Here is a 22,647-nt window from a genome sequence, read left to right as displayed (position 1 = left end):
TAGGTTGAACCCAATGTAACACTACAAGAAATGTCACTTTTTGCTACCAAAATATTGGTCGGCAAAAGTCACTTATTTAGTTGCCGAAAGTGTTTAGCTACCAAAATTTTTTGTCGCTAAGCTCGTCGCCTTTACCCTGTCGGCGATAGTATTGGCGACTAAAATTTGTTTGGTCGCCGAAAGTGTACACATTTGGCTACTAATCTTTGTTTAGTCGGCAAAAGGTATGTTTCCGCCACTAAAGTATTAGTCACCGAATGAGGCTGTTTGGCTACTAACTTGTTGTGGTCGGGGAAGGTATCACTTTTAGCTACTAAATAATTGGTCGCCGAAAGTACACATTTGGCTACTAATCTTAGTTTAGTCGGCAAAAGGTATGTTTCCGCCACTAAAGTATTAGTCACCAATAGTTTCTTTCTTTCATTCTCAAATCTTTTAGCTACTAATTATTTGGTGGCAAAAACGTTTTGGGTTATGTTTTTGCTACTAATTATTAGTAGCCAAAACTTTTAATTACCTATTTGGCTACCAAAACATTTGGTAGCCAAATGCTTTAACGTGCTTTTTTTTTTCGATTTTTTTTTTCTAAACAACCTTTATCCATTATTAATACAACCTGTACCCTGTATAGACAATATAATCCATCAACGCTAAATATATTATCAAACATTCAACCACGTGCACACATTTCAGTTCCAACCATCCAAATAATTAATATTGAACGTCCAATTATATATATATATATATATATTACAAATTCCATAAGAACCAAGTCTAATCCAACGTCAATATTTTAATTCCATACATAATACATGACTAACCAAATTAATTGTACACCTACAACTTCTGTACCACAACAAAAATTATATTAACTAATGAAAGACATACAAACATGGACCCATCATGATTTCTTGTTTTAGCTTTTCAATGACAGTAACAAAGTATCTGAAAATCAACAAATGCCACCGGAGTTCCATATGTGCTCTGCATCTTCAATTTTATAAATCCATGGCAACTGGGAAAGGACAAAAAGAAATAGAAAATTAAATTCCACAAGCTTCACATATTAGGAAAATACATGATAAAAATAATTACTCCAAACCTTGAAAAGACTTGAATTAGCTCTTGCTCTGAACAAGTTGGCCCCAAATTTGCTACAAATAGTGTTGGACATGCATTAACATTTTGCGGAACATGAGGTGCAGAGTAGTTGTTCTGCTAATGTAGAAAAAATCCCGAGAGAACTGAATTAGTGAATAAAGATTCAAGCATACTGGATAAACTATTTAACATGAGGAACTTGTTATGCAAATGCAAAAGGCCCAATAACAAGATCAATTAAAATGATGGATAATGATGCTATTGGAAAATACCACCTAGCAGTAGTGTGTTAGTCTATTGCATCAAGGTAATATAGTTTTCAAGTAGGTTTGTGGATCATCTTCAAAGAAGAATTGACTTCTGACAACCATAAATACTAGTATCCAAGGGGACAATGTTAAAATGGTTAGGATAAGAGCCATGGCGAATTTATTTTGTTTAATTTTCCAAATATCCCAAAATGGACAATTGAACTACACTACAAAGGCAGGTGACTCCAAAACAGCCCAGAAAAATTAACCCAACAAGTTTGACGTATGAGGCACTTGCTTTCGCAAAGAATTAGTTTCATAGCTAAAGCTCTCATGTTGACATATTTAACAGATGGGTTGACAACCAACGGCCACAGAACGAGTCCACAGAGTTCTTTAGAGTATTTGAGGGTAACTAGACCACTGTAATTAAAATAAAGCGGAGTGAATTGCTCGAGTTAAAAACAAAGACAAAACAGGATAACAATATCCATGGTTGCAAGTAATTATGGACATTGATAGGAACCTTTCTGTAACCTAATTTATCAGATCCCCCTCTAGTCTTATTTGAGGGAAGAGGGAGTGAGGTCTGTGTGTGTGGCTTGGTTAGAGTGAATTGCTTCAAAAAGCATACTTAAACATAGTTCTTCGAATAGAGACCAACTAAGAAGTTGAAATCTACAAATAAAAAACATTCGGGAAGTTATAAACTATGTGGGAAAAATGTACCAATTAACAAAACCAGCTTCAGAGCATCTGTTAGACAACTTCCTAACTTCCAGCTTTTCTGGGCATATTCCGTTGCCAAGAAAAAACAATATTTTTTTACTGCTTATGAGGGACAAAAATAACATACATTATAACGTTGTGCCAACCTAGCTTTCATAAATTTATGAAGTTAAAGTCTAACAAGGTTTCTTTCCCCTTGCAGGACATGATAACAAGGTTAGACATCTTTTCTTTTCTTTTCTTTTCTGCTGAGTAAGGTTAGACATCAACATAGAAAAATTAAATTTAAGAGAAATTCCCTTAAAAAATATATATATCAAATTCAATGTGAGAATAAACTGTGCAATGATGCATATTGAAATGGTAGCTTAAGGTGCTTGCAAGTAAGCAAAAAATAAAATAAAAATGAAATGGCTATATAACACAGAAATAATGCATAATTCTGGTTCCAAGCCCAAGATTAAAGAAAGTGGAAAAAAATTAAGGAAAACCTGAACAGATGCAAATGAACTACAAATAATAATAATAACAATAATTGACTAACCATGAAAGAGATTATACAAAGAAATTCAAAATAACTATACCATTGCCATGACCCATGAGCATAACAATTCAGCGAAGTAAATACATTTCAAAATAATGCAAATAACCATGGAGGCATAGCAACATAATGACAATCATAAATGCAAAAAATCCAAGAATATATGGAAACCTAAAAGCAGACTCTAAAAACATTAATTAAAACAAAAGACCAAGTTTGAAGCCATGCTCTCTCTCTCTCTCTCTCTCTCTCTCTCAATTAATCTATAACTAAGCTTGTTTAGTGTCCCAAATATTTGACATGATCTAATGGACTGACTCTAGTCTGGAAGGTTTGATGTCAAATCATACTAACTGTAATACCCCTGTTCTGTAGTATGCTAATTGGTCCCTAATACGTATGTGACTATATGTTTTGATATGATTTTTGTGTGCCATTATGTGAATATATGCGATTTTGGAATAGTGGGGTTTGATGTAAAAGGGCACTACACCCTCAATTCCTTCCCTTATGTGGCTTTGGCTGATTAAACTCTCTAGAGAGAGTGAGAGACCCGAAATTGAGAGAGAAAGGGGGAAATCATCTAAGTTTGCTCTTGAAGCTTTGGAGGCTTGAAGGCTAGCTCAAGAATTAACCATAGATTGTGAGGATCAAGCTCCTAGGTGAGTGATTCTTGGATTATAATTGTAATTTTGTGCATGTCCAAGCTATCTTGATGATCAAGAACAAGATTGTAATGAAGTTGAGTTGTGTTGTTGAATTGAAGCTTAATATGTGCATGCATGTAAGAAATACTTCGAAATTTGCATGTTTGAGCACAAATGTGTATAACCCATGTGAAATATTAAAGGAAACTCATGTCTTGGTCACCATTTGTGCTATCTAAGTTGAGAATATGGCTAATCCATCACATGCATGTACAAATTGAGAAGATATGAGCTTTGAATGCATGAAATGGTTACATTGGTAATGAGTTGGTGGAAAATGAGCAGTGCATGTAAATAAATTATGAAATTGAGCTTCAATATGTTGTAATTCTATGTTTGTACCATGTTAATACATGATTATGTGAAGTTTGGGCCGAAATCATGCATTTAGAGCCTTTGAATGTCGAGATGAAGCTCAAGAACTCAATCTGGAAAACCCAGATTTTTGATGTCCGCTCGAGCGGGTTGAGTGACGCTCGAGCGGAGAAATCGAGCTCCCAGCATTTTCTGCAGACACGGTTCCCGCTCGAGCGGAGAAGTTGACGCTCGAGCGGGGAGCTATGTAGACAGGCAGTCCGCTCGAGCGGCCGAGTTCACGCTCGAGCTGGAATTGAAGGCAACCAGTACTTTCGCAGACCTAAGGGTCCGGTCGAGCGGGGAAGTCCACGCTCGAGCGGGGACCCTATTTTCTGAAATCCTGTTTTTGTATTTTGTGTTCTGTTTTCCGTTCTCTTTCACTTGCAAGCACTCTTAGGCATATGTTAAGTATTGTAAATGAGTTAATGAGATGATAATAAAGCCTAAAGAGGAATATGTGAATTAAAGAACGGATTGAACTGTTAATGACCCTTTTGTGTTCATGAAACGTGTAGGGTCAAGCTCCAGGGCAAATCCACAAGCCGATCACTGTGAGTAATATCGATATTTGAATGCTTGTAAATGTCCAATTGTTTACTCCCTTTGAAGCTTTATGAATTGCTAATTGGGATTGTGGGATTGTGGACGTAAGTCTGATATGAACGCATAAATGGACCCAAGGTCGTTTCGATAAGCATAAGTGGGCCAAAGGCCGTTTTGAAATGAATAAATGGGCCAAAGGCCGTTTTGAAATGAATGAGTGGGCCAAAGGCCGTTTTGAAATGAATAAATGGGCCAAAGGCCGTTTTGAAATGAATGAGTGGGCCAAAGGCCGTTTGGAAATGAATGAGTGGGCCAAAGGCCGTTCTGAAGTGAATGAGTGGGCCAAAGGCCGTTTTGAAATAAATGAGTGGGCCAAAGGCCGTTTTGAAATGAATAAGTGGACCGAAGGTCGTTTGACATATATGAATGGACCTAAGGTCGTTTTGACACGAATGTATGGGCCGAAGGCCGTTTTGACGTAAACGAATGGGCCGAAGGCCATTTTGACATAAATGAACGGGCCGAAGGCCATTTTGACATAAATGAACGGGCCGAAGGCCGTTTTGACATAAATGAATGGGCCGAAGGCCGTTTTGACATGAATGGAAATTTAAATGGGCCAAGGGCCAGAATGTTTAGAACTACAGTCACTTGGTTTGAATTTCGTATAGTTATATATCTGTTAAATAGAAATAGGAATTGGGCCTAAGGCCGTTTGGAACGTGTTGTGCTACATTGTTATGTAACTTCTGTATTTGATCTGATATTATTCACTAGGCTTTCGCTCACGCTCATTCATGTGTTTGTAGGTGAGCCAAGAGAAGTCTAGACCCAGCCTCAGAGAAGTCTGTATGGAACCACTATGGTTTTGAGAGAGTCAGCCCTTGTGTCTCACGCATGAGACCCGCCTTCGCCTTTTGTTGTGTATTTGCATTTTGTCAGGTTGATGAAGTTTTGTATATGTCTGCTTATAGTTTTATGGGTTGACTTAGTTTTGGATGATCCTGTCGGTACAGAACCTATATCACTATGTTTCTGTTGTGAGTTATTAACGTACATATGTATGGTTTGTTTTGATGTGCCATGTAAGCACAGCTCTATGGACAAAGTTTTAAATTTTGCTTCCCTTTTGGCCCCTTTACTCTGATGTGATAAGTCCGTTTTGGTTTGAGGCCGTAGGTAATCTGAGGATTGCTGGCCGGTTACGTCCTTAACCCATGGGGGCGGGTTCGGGTCGTGACAGAGTGGTATCAGAGCACGGTTAATAACTCACACACTTGTCCAAAAGAGCAATAAGCGTCTAGAAAAGATCTAGGATGCATTCATGTGATAAGTATGAATTTGAAAGCATTAAGAATATGCTTAGGTGTTTCGATTTGAGTAATTATGTGATATAAGTTTGTGAACTACTTGCATTGCAATTATCTAAATATATGTACTCCTTTGTATACGCATACTTGGGAACCTTTTGTATATTGTATAATGCAAGTTTAATCAGACGGTGAATAAGAACTCCGTAAAGTTATGTTTAACTTTAAATATTTGTTAATGATATGAAATGAATGAATGATTTCCTAAATTCTCCTTAAACATGATTGTGGTATCCGTAGCGGAGGCCCTCGCCCAGGGGATATAATACTGTGGCTTATGGTCATGAAGCCCTAGCCCGGGGGAAATAATGCCGTGGCATAGGCCCTCGCCTGGGGGAAATAATACCGTGGCCTATGTATGAGATATGTTGATATGCTTGACCAACATGATATGTCACGCTAAAAGAAATACCACACATGATTCGAATATGAGATATAGATTGTTACACTAATGTGTATAATAAGTTTGTTTTGTTATAATGCACATCATGAAAAGTTGTCTATGTGCATTCAATTCTGCGTACGGGTGTCTATGTGAAACATGAACATGATTTGAGTATATAATTACTTAGTAAATGTTCAGCATGCGATATTTGATAAATATGCAATTATCTGTTGCGTAAGTGATTAATTGCGTACGATATGTGAAAGGAGAATATAACAATGTGCCTATGTGCGAATGTACTCATGTGATTTTGTGTTTAATTTCGTATTGGGCATCCCAGTATTTGGTAAAGTTTGATAAGAATTTGTGTAGAGTATGGGCAAATTAAGGGCATACGGGTTGGAAGGTTCTTCCACAGCCCGACTTGATAGTCCGGAAAGAGTAGTACAAGAATTGGCAGAGATCTTGAGACAGCGGTGTCAGTTGCCGCTACGGCAAGAACCTTTGCCACCACCAGTGTGAGAAACACCGAGGAGTTTGTTATCAGACTTCTAGGGCTCGTTATAGATATGGTAAAATGGACCATACGGCAAGGAACTGTCCCCGGATTGAACGAAATGTGCATGAATCCTCTGCCTTGGCTAAATCCGTACCAGTGGTAGGAATTGCTACTCAGGATGGAGTAATTACACTCATCCCAGAAGGCACCCAGAATGTTGTAACCATCATCCCAGGTATCTATACTGTGTACAAATGAATGCTTATGTGTTGATTGATTCTGAATTAGTACGTTTGTACATCTTCGCTTGGGATATTATTTGATTCGGATCGGCATATATTTCATATCTGCTGTATGTGTATCTAGATTGGTTAGACTCACATGATCGAGACTGTATTCATTGGAGGTATATGCCCCGTTTGGGAAATTTGTGAAATACGTTTTGGGATATTGATTGACTCTGCACATGCACATATATATCTACACCTATGCTCAGGGTGATTTATTATGTCACCGCCTTCAATGACTAAGCCACTGGAATTATGATTCTGTAATCGTGTGACCAAGTTGAGCGCCCTAAATGATGAACTCTAATTGTGAGACCATATATTTTGATTGGTGGAAAGTTGACTGGGTGATGTGACTAATTTGGAACTTTTGCGTAACAATCTGATACTGTTTGTACCCGAGGGACTTTGTATAATGTATTACTGTGCACCACGTTTTTGCATGTAAGGCATATTTGGGAACTGCTATACTGATTATGATACGTACCTCCTGATATGAACACTTGCATGCTTATGCAACTATACCTGAACATATGTGGACAACACCGTATTGTACGTGATTTGAAACACTTTGATATGAACAGTTGTGATGAATGATTCTGATACGACTTTGAGAACTAATAAATTTAGGACAGTTGTGAAACTATCAGCCATGTGCCTAAACAAACGAAGTGAGCTGTACAGAATCAAATGTACCCTATTTGAGAAAACTTCTATCTGACTTGATCCAATAGAACCTTTGTCCGAATTGACCCGATAGAACCCTCATTGGATATAATTTGACGGGACCTTGTTTGATTTAATCTGACAAGACCTTTGCTTAGATTGATTGATAAGAACCTCTATCTAAGTTGATTTGGTAAAAGGGGGTTAAGAATTGTCTATAAATAAATGACCGGATTATTATTGGCAGGAAAACTGATGGACCCAAAACTTGAATCCGTTTGGAGTGCTTGACTTATTTGAAAGACCTTTGTGGGCTATCAATAGATTGATCTAACTATGAACACCGTTGAGAACCAATCCCCAACTATTGAGAACATACGTGTTAAAAGCGAACCGAATTGTACAAACCCCGTGATTGGGTGTCGTAAGGAGTGTTGTCCCATTTTGTTTGTTTGACGCTATGGGAACCGATGACGGTAGACTGATTTGATTTTGAGCAGTACTGAACAGTTGTCCTTGACTGATCAGAATATGTTGTGTATGAGAGAGTGGTTGCTTCAGTGTTATCGGATTTTGGGAGATCAGGTTACGGTGAGTGGTACTATGTTTGTTTTGATGACATTCTTGGGGCGTCCTTTTGTGCTAGGGGACGTTAAGCCTATGTAGCACTTTTGATTGAGATACCTTTTGCCACCGATGGTTTCGTACGGGTGGGTTTGACTAATCGATCTGGAATCGGCCACCGACGGTCGCGAACGGGTGTGCTTCGATTCCGAGACGATTATTCCTTTGTTCTGTTTAGAATGTCATCTTTTGGTATTATGTAGATGTTTTAACATCCAAGAAGCTTTGAGAAACCCTGATTATCTGAAGATGTGTAAATTGTGTGTGACATGTAATTGATTGTTTTGATAATATCTTTGACATCATGGGCATTAATATGTGAATTGCCTTCTGCTTTGGCGACTACGAAATAGTGTGGAAAGACTCGATGGAACAGAGAATTGGATACTGAACTGAATTGTGAACTGTAAACTGTTGAATGAATTGAGAACACGTATATTATGTCAGAAATTGCCTGCTTCAATGTTATTGTACCTTACAATCGGTATTGTGGGGATGTCTGGACTATGTGTATTGTGTGGGTAATTACTTCGATGTTACCTTTGTTGTTTCGGGAATCAGTATCTGGATCCATCTTATGTTCCTGAAGACTGCTAATTGACCTTGGATAATTGTGATGAGTCACTGGACTAAATACCGAATCAGATCGTGAATTGGGGAATTATTGAAGAATGAATTGAACTTTTGTGACACAGAATAGACCGAACTTCTGTGATAAAGTTAACTGACATTGAAATAAATATGTTGGTGAATATGTCTAAATATTTTTCGGTGCCAACAGGTCGAAGTTGAATTTTAGATAGTGGCGGGACTACTTCAACCTCTCCCCATTTTTGAATGGAAATGGGAATATGTGGCTACGAGTTTCGTTACGGGGCTGCCTTGAGCACCCAAGGTATAAGTCCCATTTGGGCTATTGTAGGTAAAATTTTTGAAGTTGCCCATTTCTCCCTATAAAATTTGTATGATGCTTGTAGACTAGCCATTGTTTACATCGATAAGATCGCTCGTTACATGGGGTCCCAGTATCTATTGTTTAGACAGGAATTCTAAAATGTGTTTGAATTCTGAAAAGCCTCCAAGAGGAATGGGGGCTCAGCTTCTATTCTGTTATGTTACCCGGACCCGGAGGTTCCCTTATGGAACTGGTTATTCGTAACCTCACGTGTATATGTTCTGTTCTATTCTGTTCCGTTCTGTTCTGTTAATGCTAATGGATGTGTCACGTAAACTTAATCATGACTTATGATTTCTGTATATGATCTGGACAAATTATGAATTTGATACGAAACTGAATTATGATTCGGCGCTGTTTTCCATCCGCAAATTGATGTATGATCAGAAAGAACTTGTTAGAGTTTTGGGAGGAATGCTCCAAAGATATGCATTAGATTTTTCAGGGGAGTTGGAAAGATCTATCCATCGTTGGCAAACTTTGCTTCCAACAACAGCTCTCACTCTAGTTTTGGCATGGCACCGTACAAGCCTTGTATGGCGGAAAAAGGGAAATCTATGACTGATTGAGAATAGAGCGTTGCTTGATTTTGAGACTAAGTGAATGGCTATAAGAATGATTGGAACCGTTGAATGAAAAGTGTTCCGAATTGTTTCGACTAAAGGTAAAATAAGTTTGGAGGACCAAACTTCCTAAAGGGGGGAAGACTGTAATACCCCTGTTCCGTAGTATGCTAATTGGTCCCTAATACGTATGTGACTATATGTTTTGATATGATTTTTGTGTGCCATTATGTGAATATATGCGACTTTGGAATTCTACCTGTTCACCGTAGGAATATCTGTTTGAATAATCCGCTTTGGAATTAAATTGAGGGCCTTATCGGCCATAGAACCCGAAATCGATTACGCCATTGTAGTTGGCATAATTTTTAGAGCCTACGGTGAAATTTAATTAGAAATTGATTCGGGTCAGATTAAGTTGATTAAATTAATAATTTAGTGCCCAATTGTTTATTATTATTATTTTGGAATAGTGGGGTTTGATGTAAAAGGGCACTACACCCTCAATTCCTTCCCTTATGTGGCTTTGGCTGATTAAACTCTCTAGAGAGAGTGAGAGACCCGAAATTGAGAGAGAAAGGGGGAAATCATCTAAGTTTGCTCTTGAAGCTTTGGAGGCTTGAAGGCTAGCTCAAGAATTAACCATAGATTGTGAGGATCAAGCTCCTAGGTGAGTGATTCTTGGATTATAATTGTAATTTTGTGCATGTCCAAGCTATCTTGATGATCAAGAACAAGATTGTAATGAAGTTGAGTTGTGTTGTTGAATTGAAGCTTAATATGTGCATGCATGTAAGAAATACTTCGAAATTTGCATGTTTGAGCACAAATGTGTATAACCCATGTGAAATATTAAAGGAAACTCATGTCTTGGTCACCATTTGTGCTATCTAAGTTGAGAATATGGCTAATCCATCACATGCATGTACAAATTGAGAAGATATGAGCTTTGAATGCATGAAATGGTTACATTGGTAATGAGTTGGTGGAAATGAGCCGTGCATGTAAATAAATTATGAAATTGAGCTTCAATATGTTGTAATTCTATGTTTGTACCATGTTAATACAAGATTATGTGAAGTTTGGGCCGAAATCATGCATTTAGAGCCTTTGAATGTCGAGATGAAGCTCAAGAACTCAATCTGGAAAACCCAGATTTTTGATGTCCGCTCGAGCGGGTTGAGTGACGCTCGAGCGGAGAAATCGAGCTCCCAGCATTTTCTGCAGACACGGTTCCCGCTCGAGCGGAGAAGTTGACGCTCGAGCGGGGAGCTATGTAGACAGGCAGTCCGCTCGAGCGGCCGAGTTCACGCTCGAGCTGGAATTGAAGGCAACCAGTACTTTCGCAGACCTAAGGGTCCGGTCGAGCGGGGAAGTCCACGCTCGAGCGGGGACCCTATTTTCTGAAATCCTGTTTTTGTATTTTGTGTTCTGTTTTCCGTTCTCTTTCACTTGCAAGCACTCTTAGGCATATGTTAAGCATTGTAAATGAGTTAATGAGATGATAATAAAGCCTAAAGAGGAATATGTGAATTAAAGAACGGATTTAACTGTTAATGACCCTTTTGTGTTCATGAAACGTGTAGGGTCAAGCTCCAGGGCAAATCCACAAGCCGATCACTGTGAGTAATATCGATATTTGAATGCTTGTAAATGTCCAATTGTTTACTCCCTTTGAAGCTTTATGAATTGCTAATTGGGATTGTGGGATTGTGGACGTAAGTCTGATATGAACGCATAAATGGACCCAAGGTCGTTTCGATAAGCATAAGTGGGCCAAAGGCCGTTTTGAAATGAATAAATGGGCCAAAGGCCGTTTTGAAATGAATGAGTGGGCCAAAGGCCGTTTTGAAATGAATAAATGGGCCAAAGGCCGTTTTGAAATGAATGAGTGGGCCAAAGGCCGTTTGGAAATGAATGAGTGGGCCAAAGGCCGTTCTGAAGTGAATGAGTGGGCCAAAGGCCGTTTTGAAATGAATGAGTGGGCTAAAGGCCGTTTTGAAATGAATGAGTGGGCCAAAGGCCGCTTTGAAATGAATAAGTGGACCGAAGGTCGTTTGACATATATGAATGGACCTAAGGTCGTTTTGACACGAATGTATGGGCCGAAGGCCGTTTTGACCTAAACGAATGGGCCGAAGGCCATTTTGACATAAATGAACGGGCCGAAGGCCATTTTGACATAAATGAACGGGCCGAAGGCCGTTTTGACATAAATGAATGGGCCGAAGGCCGTTTTGACATGAATGGAAATTTAAATGGGCCAAGGGCCAGAATGTTTAGAACTACAGTCACTTGGTTTGAATTTCGTATAGTTATATATCTGTTAAATAGAAATAGGAATTGGGCCTAAGGCCGTTTGGAACGTGTTGTGCTACATTGTTATGTAACTTCTGTATTTGATCTGATATTATTCACTAGGCTTTCGCTCACGCTCATTCATGTGTTTGTAGGTGAGCCAAGAGAAGTCCAGACCCAGCCTCAGAGAAGTCTGTATGGAACCACTATGGTTTTGAGAGAGTCAGCCCTTGTGTCTCACGCATGAGACCCGCCTTCGCCTTTTGTTGTGTATTTGCATTTTGTCAGGTTGATGAAGTTTTGTATATGTCTGCTTATAGTTTTATGGGTTGACTTAGTTTTGGATGATCCTGTCGGTACAGAACCTATATCACTATGTTTCTGTTGTGAGTTATTAACGTACATATGTATGGTTTGTTTTGATGTGCCATGTAAGCACAGCTCTATGGACAAAGTTTTAAATTTTGCTTCCCTTTTGGCCCCTTTACTCTGATGTGATAAGTCCGTTTTGGTTTGAGGCCGTAGGTAATCTGAGGATTGCTGGCCGGTTACGTCCTTAACCCATGGGGGCGGGTTCGGGTCGTGACACTAACACTATGTAAAGTTGATTTGCAATTAAGATGAATTCTTCTTTGAGGCATTTCATCAAACACCCTGTCCACCAAGGTTATTATATAAGAGCAACACAATATATATACACAATAACACAGAAACAATGTGAGACTTCAATTCACACATCCACGATTTCGCATACAATTTGATCAGATTGTTGAAGAAGAAGAAGAAGCCACATACACAGAAACCCCATAAAATCATTATTATTAAGATTGCTTTACAGGAAACTCACCAAGGAGTAGTGGGCAATGTCAATCTGTCAATGCATGATAGCATATCAAATTAGGCGAAAGTGTATATAAGAAAACATCACTAATCAAAATATAAACCAATTAGTGTGGGGTTTTTTTTACAGTAACGAAAAGCACACATATAAACAACCTTGACAACAAAAATTGAATACCCATGTTTCTGAAATCCAATCCACATAGGGAAGGTAGAAAACTATTTGAAAAACCAAACCCATTTCAGAAACCAACACGAAATTAAACTGAATCAAGAATATAAAACCTAGAGCAACAATCAGAAAGGGGAAAATAGAGGAAGGGAGACAGAGACACAGCTCGATCGAAAGAGAGAGCAAGCGCGCAGAGAGAGAGAGAGAGAGAGAGAGAGAGAGAGAGAGAGAGAGAGAGAACCTGTGCTCTGCAGCAATGGTGATGGCGATGGCGATCTGCAGAGGTGACGGTGGCGGTGGTGGCGGCGATCTGCGGCAGTGGCTGTTGCCATCTGAGGGCGGTGGCGGTGGTCTGTGGTCATGTGAAGTAGGGTGAGGTTTGGTGTGGTGAAGGAGAATAAACAGAGAATAGGAGCGAATGTTATATATATTTATATATATTACACCATTAGCGACTAAAAATTAATTTTTCAAATCCCTCCAAAATTTAACATGTTTCCCTCCAATTATTTTAATTTTTTGGCGACTAACATTATTTTCGTCGCTGAAAATCAACTTTTGGCGACTAAAATTTTAGTCGCCAAAAGGTAAAAATTAATTTTTTATTTTACATTTGCTAACCAAAGGTTTTAGTAGCCAAATGTACACCAACGGCGACTAACATTATTTTTTGTCGCTGAAAATTAACTTTTGGCAACTAAAATTTTAGTCGCCAAAAGGTAAAAATTAATTTTTTATTTTACATTTGCCGACTAAAGGTTTTAGTAGCTAAATGTACACCTACAGCGACTAAATTTACTTTTTGTCGCCAATTTCAGGAATTTTTGCCGACTAAATTTCTTTTAGTCGCCAATTGTGATATTTTTAGCTACTAAAATTTTTTTTAGTCGCCAATTGTAATATTTTTAGCTACTAAATTTTTTTTAGTCGCCAATAATCAACATTCCCCTACGAAAAAAAATTAGTAGCCAAAAAGTTGACTTTTGCCGACTAAAATTAATTTTGGTAGCCAACTCCCACACTTTTGGCGACTAAATTTGTTTTGGTCGCCAAAAATGTGTTTTCTTGTAGTGTAACTTGCTATCAATTCCTACCGAATTATTAATGGTACCATAGCCTTAGCCAAACAAGAGAATGCTAGGATTACTCTTGCCGACTTCCAGTTCTGTTATACCATGTGTCGCCTGAAATCAGAAAAGGGTCATATCTATTACCTCAAGCCGAGGTCCACGGAATTCAAAATTGTTATTGACCTCCCTGACTCCAATAAGGAAGCAGGGGATGATTACTTCATCGTTTCGGGTAACTGGGAGTTTCAGCCAAACAATGACCTCCATCTTTATCCCCTAAGTCGAACAGTTTTCGGGGAAGGAGCTGGTAAGGGCCACCTTTCACAAGTTTTCTTGCTTTCTTGTATAAAGTTTTCAACATTCTTACTCTAATGTCTATGCTTTTTTCTTTTTTTGCAGTTCTTCCTCAGCCACCAAAGGGCCTTCGTCAGTCTTTCTTCCCCAGCAAAGACTTGAAGAAACTACTGAATTTGCCAGTCCACAAGCGGAAGGCCCCTCTGCTTCTCAACTTCATCCCCACGTATAAGTCGGCTCATCCCGACGTTCCAAAGAAGAAGAAGAAAAGCCTTTTTCCACCTTCTGCCACAACTCCACAAGTTGCATCCACATCTCGGATAGACCAAGGATCAACCTCTGATCCAGCTGAACAGCCCTCAACCTCAGCTCCATACCTGATCCCGATATCCCAACGACAACGTCGGTGACGAACTGTTTTTGCTGCTAAAATGGGCCACCAGAAAGCTGCTGCCAAAGATCTCCTGGCCAGCATCCCTTCTGATGTTGATGCTCAGCCTAACCCAGCCTCCACCAAAACAGAAAAGAATAAAAAAGGCTCGACCAAAGGCAAAGGTGACTCAGGTTGATACTGAGGATACTTTGCCTATTTCTAAAATGGCTGAAAGCGATAAGTCTCAATCCGCTGCTGGGAAGAGGCGTTCTGAGGCCCAACCATCCGAGTCCCCAAGATCAAAGAAGCCGAGGTCATCCTCTGCAACCACCTCGGGGTCCAAAAAACATGATGCCCCCTAGGCCCCCAGAATCACTCTGGAAGATAAGCCAGTTATGGCCAACGACAGCGCTGATGGCATCAACGTCGGCGTAGCCCTCAATACTGCTCTGCTTCTCCCCGGTGATCTCGACCGAAACGCCGAGTTGAGCGAGTATGAAAATTATGCTCTGATGCTTCAACGCTCCGTTCAAGTAAGTATCTTTATCTGGAAACTTCTTCTTTCTTTCTGTTCTTTCTATACTTATAATTTTTTCTAACAACTTCTGTTCTGTTTATTTTCAGGCCATCCAGCACGCCCATTCTTTCTCAGTTCAATCTTTTGAGAACCGGGAGAGGCTGGCCGAGATGAAGAGGGAGGTCTCCAGTCTTCAAAAGGCCAATAAAAGTTTACAATCAAAAATGAAAAAATTGGAAGACCAGGCCGAGGCTGCCATCAAGGCCCAAAATGATGCCGAAGAAAATGCAGAGTCTGTCGAGGCCATCAAGAAGGTTCTTGAGGCCCAGAAGAGAGAGGCTGAAGAAAAGATGGCCTAGGGCCAAAAAGAACTGCAAGACGCTCTGGCCACCAAAGAGACCGAAGTCAAGGCAGCCGATGAAAAGGGCTACAACGAAGGGGTGGCCGATGTCACGGCGGACTACGAAAAGCAGGTGAAGCAGGCATGCAACAGGGGTTTCACCCTTGGCTAGATGACCTTGCTGAAAAGGCTTGATGTCCCCGAGGAATCCCCCCTCAGGAATGCCGATGTCCTTTCTCTGCTATTCCCCCCAACTCCAAGCCAAACCGCCGACGACGACTCTGAGTCTGAGGAGGAGGTTTTGGTGAGGAAGCCCAAGGAAGCTGCTGGGGCCAAGTCACCTACTCAAAATGAGCAAGTCCTGGACTTGACTCAGGATGAGGAGGTTGAGGAGGTTGAGGAGGTTCCCAAGGATGTTGCGCCTCAAAAGGCGATATCAAATGCGTCCCTCGCCGACAAGAGCCTTGATCAGACTCTTCAAGAGATTGATGCTGAGCTTACAGCCGAGAAGGCAGCCGAGATCTCCTCCCTGCAGTCTTCTGAAATCCAAACCCAGCCAGCTAATGATGCTGAGGAATCATAGTTTTGATGTCTTTTTCCTTTGTTTTTTTGTACTTTTCCTTTTCTTCTTTTTGGAACAATGTAAGTTTTGGCCGATATGTCAATTTTTTAATATAACTCTCTTTTCTGAATGCTTATGTGTGTGCCTTCTCTATATTACTCTTGTATGATTCCATACTTAGAATATTTTGTCTTCAAAAATGTCTTTAGTCTTGTGCAACCTTCTCGGGGTGAAACACTTCAGTAATACAAGCTAATGATTTATCTCGGCAAGTACCCAAGTATCTTTCTAAATATAACCTTGGTTTCATAAAATTTCAACAAGTGTTTTACCTTATTCTAACTTCAACTTGTAAAATTTTCATAAGTTTCAACAAGTGTTAAACATTATCTCGGTTTAATTTCAACTTGTAAACTTTTTAAGTTTCAACAAGTGTTAAACATTATCTCGGTTTAACTTCAACTTGTAAACTTTTTAAGTTTCAACAAGTGTTAAACATTATCTCAGTTTAACTTCAACTTGTAAACTTTTCTCAAGTTTCAACAAGTGTTAAACATCATTTCGGTTTAACTTCAACTTGTAAACTTTTCTCAAGTTTCAACAAGTGTTAAACATCATTTCGGTTTAACTTCAACTTGTAAACTTTTCTCAAGTTTTAACAAGTGTTAAACATTATCTCGGTTTAACTTAAACTTGTAAACTTTTTAAGTTTCAACAAGTGTTAAACATTATCTCGGTTTAACTTCAACTTGTAAACTTTTCTCAAGTTTCAACAAGTGTTAAACATCATCTCACTTTAATTTCAACTTGTAAACTTTTCTCAAGTTTCAACAAGTGTTAAACATTATTTCGGTTTAACTTCAACTTGTAAACTTTTCTCGAGTTTCAACAAGTGTTAAACATCATTTCTTCTCTCTGCCCCTAATATGAATCTAAGTTCCACTTGGGGTCTCATTATGCACGTATTCCGAAATAATGTTATGTATCTTCATCAGTCACAAATATAGAAGAATTCTGCTAAAATTTTATTCATGACATCGGCAAATAACAAGGAAAATCTAATGGTAAAAAACCTTCAGATTACAAGTATTCTAAGGTCTTGGCAACTCTTTGCCCTCACTATCTTCAAGCCGATATGCCCCGTTGCCCAATATCAAAGTGATTCTGTAGGGTCCTCCCAGTTTGGGCCAAGCTTGCCCTCCCTGGGATCCTTCTTGTTGTCGACGACTTTTCTCAAGACTAGGTCGCCGACTTGGAACTCTCTTGGGTTGACTCTCTTATTATAAGCTCTGGCAAGCTGCTACTGGTAGGCTGCGAGCTGAATTGCAGCTTTCTCTCTTCTTTCTTCTAGTAGATCCAGATCTCGGGCTAAGAGTATATCATTAGTCCCACTTTTTACTCCCTGGGTTCTGATCCCAAGGATGCCGACTTCAAGCGGAATGGCAGCTTTTGTGCCATAGGTCATGGCAAAGGGGATTCCCCTGTTGATCTTCTCGGCGTAGTCTGATATGCCCAGAGAACATTTGGTAGTTCATCCACCCACTTTTTTTTTGCTTCCTGCAGCCTCTTCTTTATCCCATCTAGGATTACTTTGTTGGATGCTTCTGCTTGACCGTTGCTTTGAGGAAAGCTTGGGGTTGAAAAGTAGTTCTTGATCTTGAACTTTGCACAGAAGTTCTTGATTAGCTTGCTGTCAAATTGTGTTCTATTGTCAGCAACTATTGCTCTCGGAATCCCAAACCTGGTGATAATGTTCTTCCACAAGAAGTTCTTCACGTCTATATCTCGGATCTTGGCTAAGGGCTCAGCTTCTATCCACTTGGTGAAGTAATCTGTCGTTACCAGCAGGTACTTTCTTTGTTCAGTTGGTTGGGGCAGTTGCCCAATGAAATCCATGCCCCATTGGGCAAACGGCCAAGGACTGGATACTGGGTTAAGGTCTGCTGCTGGCTGGTGTATCAATGGTGCAAACCTTTGGCATTTTTCACATTTCTTCACATAGGCTTCTGCATCTTTCTGCATGTAAGGCCACTAACATCCCTGGGTAATGGCCCTGTGGGCAAGTGATCTGCCCCCAGTGTGGCTTCCACAGATTCCTTCATGTATTTCATATAAAAAATCTTCAACTTTTGATGGGTGTACATACCTTAAAAGGGGTCCAGTGAAAGATCTTTTGTAGAGATGTCCTTCTGCTATTAGACTGAATCTTGCCGACTTCAATCTGATCTTGTGTGCTTCCTTGTGGTCGTCTGGCAGCTTTCCTTCTTTCAGGAATGCAACAATTGCATCCATCCAGCTTGGTCCCATGTCTACACACATTGCTTCGTGCTCTGTGGTCAGTGGTTCGATGCTCGGGCCCGACAAGTATTCGACCATTATTGTCCTTGCTTTTCCAGGTTGTATTGCACTGGCCAGATTGGCTAGTGCATTGGCGTGACTGTTATTATCTCGGCTAACCTGACGTAGTCGGCAATTATGAAACAAAGCTATTAACCTGTTGACTTCCTTTGCGTAGGCTGACATTATTTCATCTCGGACTGCAAATTCGCCCGTTGTCTGGTTGACTATGAGCTGGGAGTCACAGAAGACTATCACCTCATCTGCTTCTGCTGCTACTGCCAGCTTTAGTCCTACAATCAATGCTTCATATTCTGTTTCATTGTTTGAGGCCTTGAACCCCAATCGAATGGACTGTTCCAACACTTCTCCATCTGGAGATACCAGTACTACTCCTGCCCCTGCTCCTTGTCAGTTTGAGCTCCCATCGACAAACAGTCGAAAGGAGTCACCGATGTAAATGCTACAGGGTCTGAGTTTTTCCTTTTTTCTTTATTCTGTTGCATTTGGCTGGGCTTCTCCTTGCTTGTTTGGACATTGTTCACCTTGGCTCAATGGAGCCCGATGTGCGATGGATTCTGGTGTGAACTCGGCCACGAAGTCGGCAAAAACTTGGCCTTTGATTGCTGTTCTGGGTCTGTACTCCAAGTCATACTGTCCCAAGGCGACTGCCTATCTGGCTATTCTTCCTGTCAAGTCTCCTTATTGTAGTAAGGATTTCAAAGGGTGTTCAGTTAGCACCACAATTTTATGGGCCTGGAAGTAATGGTTCAGCTTCTTTGAAGCCATTACTAAAGCCAACGCCAGTTTCTCTAAGGGTAGATACCTCATTTCTGCATCGGCCAGGGTTTTGGTTACATAGTAAACAACCATTTGCTCCCCTTTTTCTTCTCGGATTACCACTACGCTTACTGCGTGTTCTGAAACTGCTAAGTATAGGAACAACTCCTCCCCAAGTTCTGGATTTGAAAGAACTGGAGCTGTGGTCAAATACTTCTTCAGGGCGGCTTCGCATTCTTCTGTCCATAAGAAATCTGTGGCTTTCTTTACTAAGTTGAAGAAAGGTTTGCACTTGTCTGAGTTTCTGCTTATGAACCTATTCAAGGCCGCGGCCCTTCCAGTCAACATTTGTACCTGTTTTGCCGACGTCGGGCTTTTCAATTCCAGGATGGCCTTAATCTGATTTGGGCTGGCCTCAATGCCTCTTCTAGTCACCAGGCATCCTAAAAACTTACCAGATCCTACTCCAAATGCACACTTCGCTGCATTGAGTCGGAGCAGATATGTTTTAAGGATGTCAAAGACTGCTTTCAGGTCGGTCAAATGACCTTCAGGTTCCTGGGTCTTCACGACCATGTCATCAATGTAGACTTCCACCGTTCTGCCAATCAGGTGTTTGAACATCTTGGTTACCAGTCTTTGGTAAGTTACTCCTGCGTTTTTCAACTTGAAAGGCATTACTCTGTAGCAGTACAACTCTTTGGGAGTGATAAACACAGTCTTCTCTTCATCTGGGGGGTACATAGCTATCTGATGGTACCCCCTGTATGCATTCAGGAAGCTCATCCTTCCAGGCCCCGAAGTGGCGTCTACCAACTGGTCAATCTTGGGTAGAGGGAAGCTGTCTTTGGGACAGGCTTTGTTCAGGTTAGTAAAGTCTACGTAGACCCTCCATTTACCATTCTTTTTCTTTACCACCACTGTGTTTGATAGCCATGTCAGGTAATCTACTTCTCGAATGGCCCTGGCCTCGAGAAGTCTGTCAACTTCCTCCTCCACTGCTTCGACGTGTATCAACGTCGGTCTTCTTGCTCGTTGGACTACCGGTTTGGCCGATCTGTCAACGTTCAACTTATGGCAAGTGACCTCGGGGTCAATGCCAGGCATTTCGTAGGGCGTCCATATGAACACCTCAATATTTGCTCTCAGGAAAGCTTCTATCTCTCTTTCTTCTTCTTCGGCTAGGCTCGAGCCGAGAAGAAAGAAGCGTTCTTCATCCCCCTCTTGGACGAGGATTTTCTTCAGTGTTTCTTTACTTTTTTCGGTCGGCTCCTTGCTGACATCCTCTAGGACCTCTACGTCTTTGTCTTCAATCTCTGCCTTCTTTGGTTTTCGAATGCTGCAGATGGTTTTCATTGCTGCCATGGAGCAATTCTTTGCCTGCAGCTGATCTCCTCTGACTTCCTCAATCCCATACTCTGTTGGGAATCGCAATAGTTAATGCAAGGTTGAGGGAACAGCCCTCATTGCATGTAACCATGGCCTTCCCAAAATGATGTTGTAAGGGGAGGGTGTGTCAATTACGGTGAACTCTGTTGTTATCTTCCTGGTGCCTGCCTGCACCTCCAAGCTGGTTGTTTCCAGTGGCCATGTCGGCGTTCCATTGAACCCGACCATTGGGCTATTGGATTGTTCCATGTCATCTGGGTGAAGGCCGAGCTCCTTGTAACATCGGACATACATGATGTCACAAGAGCTGCCTTGGCACTTCTCTGCCCGATGTCTCTTCTCCCCGACTTAGTAAACATGCTGCAGATGTTTTACCTTCTGGGTCTCCCCCCAAATCTCATTTTCGTTGGCCTTCGAGTGAATTACATTAATTACCCGAGGTCCTCCTGCTTGTGGTTGCTGTGCTGGGGGAGGTGGAGATGCTGTCGCCTGAGGCAATCTTGCTTGTTCTTCCCTTGTTCTGGCCTCATCAACAAGGTCTCTCAGATGGCCTTGTCTCACCAAGTCTTCCAAATGTGTTTTCAGGGCTCTGCAGCCCTAAGTCATATGCCTGTTTTCATTGTGGAAAGCACAATGCCTGCCAAGGTTTCTTCCTATGAATTCTCCTGGTGTCTTTGCTGGTGTTATGAAATAGGGTTGATTCCGAATTTGATCCAGGACTTTGTGAATTGGGATTCGGAACACAGTAGTCACTGCCTGTGCAACCCTCAGTTCTGTCTTCTGCTTGCTGGATCCGTTGTTACCTCGGCCTCGCTTCGGTGAGCCGTTTCCCTTTTCTTGCTTTACCTCCTTGGTTCCCGATGTATTTTCTTCGGCCCTGGCGTACTTCTCGATCCTCGCCATGAGCTCCTCCATGCTTTTTGGCAATGTCTTTGCCAAAGATTTTCGTAGTGGACAGTTGTCTTTTAGGCCGTTCTTGAAAGATACGACCGCCACTTCTTGATTACACTCTGGTATTCGGTTGAACACCTCGTAGTACCATTTTGCATAGGCCCTAAGGCCTTCATCCTTACTGATCTTTAGAGCCATTAGTGCATCCACCCTCAATGGCTGCAGCTTGTTTGTCATGAACCTGGCCACAAACATGTCAGCCAGGCCTTCCCAAGTCTTCACGCTCCCCTTTGGTAATTTGTGGAACCAATCTGATGTAATCTCCTTAAAAGATGAGGGGAATACTTTGCAGAGCAATGGCTCGTTCCCACTGTACAACGCAATTGAATTTAGGTATAATCCAACATGAAAGTTGCGGTCTGACTTATCATCGTATATTTGGAACCTTGGCATACTGAATCTTTTCGGAGCCTTAAATTTGTCTAATTCCACCGAGAAAGGTGTTCTCGGCTTTTCTGGGGAAGTTACCTCGGCATCGGCATTCTGCTACTTCCTCTTGAGGTAATCTCTCAAGTCTTCTTTGCTCCGCCCAGGAACTTGGCTATCTCCTGACTTCAGTCTTTTTGGCATACTACTCTCAGCTTCATGGTGGGTCCTTTTCGATCTTTCTCCGTGAGTTGTGTCGAAGTAGAGTGCTTGCCTCTGAATATGCCGATGTTCTTTGGGGTCTGCCTCCTTGGCGTGGTGCGTTCTCCGCGACTCTTCTCTCCTCGACTCTCCTCGCCCGACCTCCCTAGAAGGCTGGTGAGAGTGTTTTTCACTTCTGGTGTGCTGCGGGGCTATTGGGATTGTCTTCTGCCCTCCCTTCTGGGTATTGGCCGCTGGAATCGGCGTGTCCTGCAGTGGGTATGGTGGCTGCATGACATTGTTTTGCATCATGAAATTGACGACCGATTGCAGGTCTGCCAATTTGTTTGCCATCTCCTTTACCTCTTCATCCCTCCGTAGGTATCTATCCTTCCATACCCGGAGGTCATCCTCATTGTAGTACCCACTTCGATCTGGCTTTTTTGGTACGTCGCCATCTTGGCCGATGTCTTTCTTGCTATGATTCTGGTCAGGAGTTTCTGTGTTGCGGTTGTCTCCTTCGACGTCAAGGCTGATAGGTCTGCCACTTCCAGTGGGAGTGTCGTCCCTAATCTTTTC

General features: G+C 41.2%; 1 protein-coding gene across 1 annotated transcript; it reads right to left on the bottom strand.

Annotated features, from left to right (window-relative positions):
* Nucleotides 1–710: 710 nt before the first annotated feature.
* On the bottom strand, nucleotides 711–14,225 carry LOC114299987 (uncharacterized). Its single transcript, XM_082913781.1, has 5 exons — nucleotides 14,103–14,225; nucleotides 13,130–13,240; nucleotides 12,724–12,747; nucleotides 1,103–1,215; nucleotides 711–1,015 (listed from the first exon to the last, which is right to left on the bottom strand). Exons 1-5 carry the CDS (start codon nucleotides 14,223–14,225, stop codon nucleotides 925–927), a joined length of 462 nt encoding a protein of 153 aa, XP_082769907.1. The 3' UTR covers nucleotides 711–924.
* Nucleotides 14,226–22,647: the final 8,422 nt, after the last annotated feature.

The sequence above is a fragment of the Camellia sinensis genome, chromosome 1 (assembly GCF_055761805.1).
Source record: "Camellia sinensis isolate YWXY chromosome 1, ASM5576180v1, whole genome shotgun sequence".
Classification (NCBI taxonomy): domain Eukaryota; kingdom Viridiplantae; phylum Streptophyta; class Magnoliopsida; order Ericales; family Theaceae; genus Camellia; species Camellia sinensis.
The sequence above is the reverse complement of the archived record's forward strand: the minus strand, read 5'-3'. Positions and strand labels throughout refer to the sequence as shown.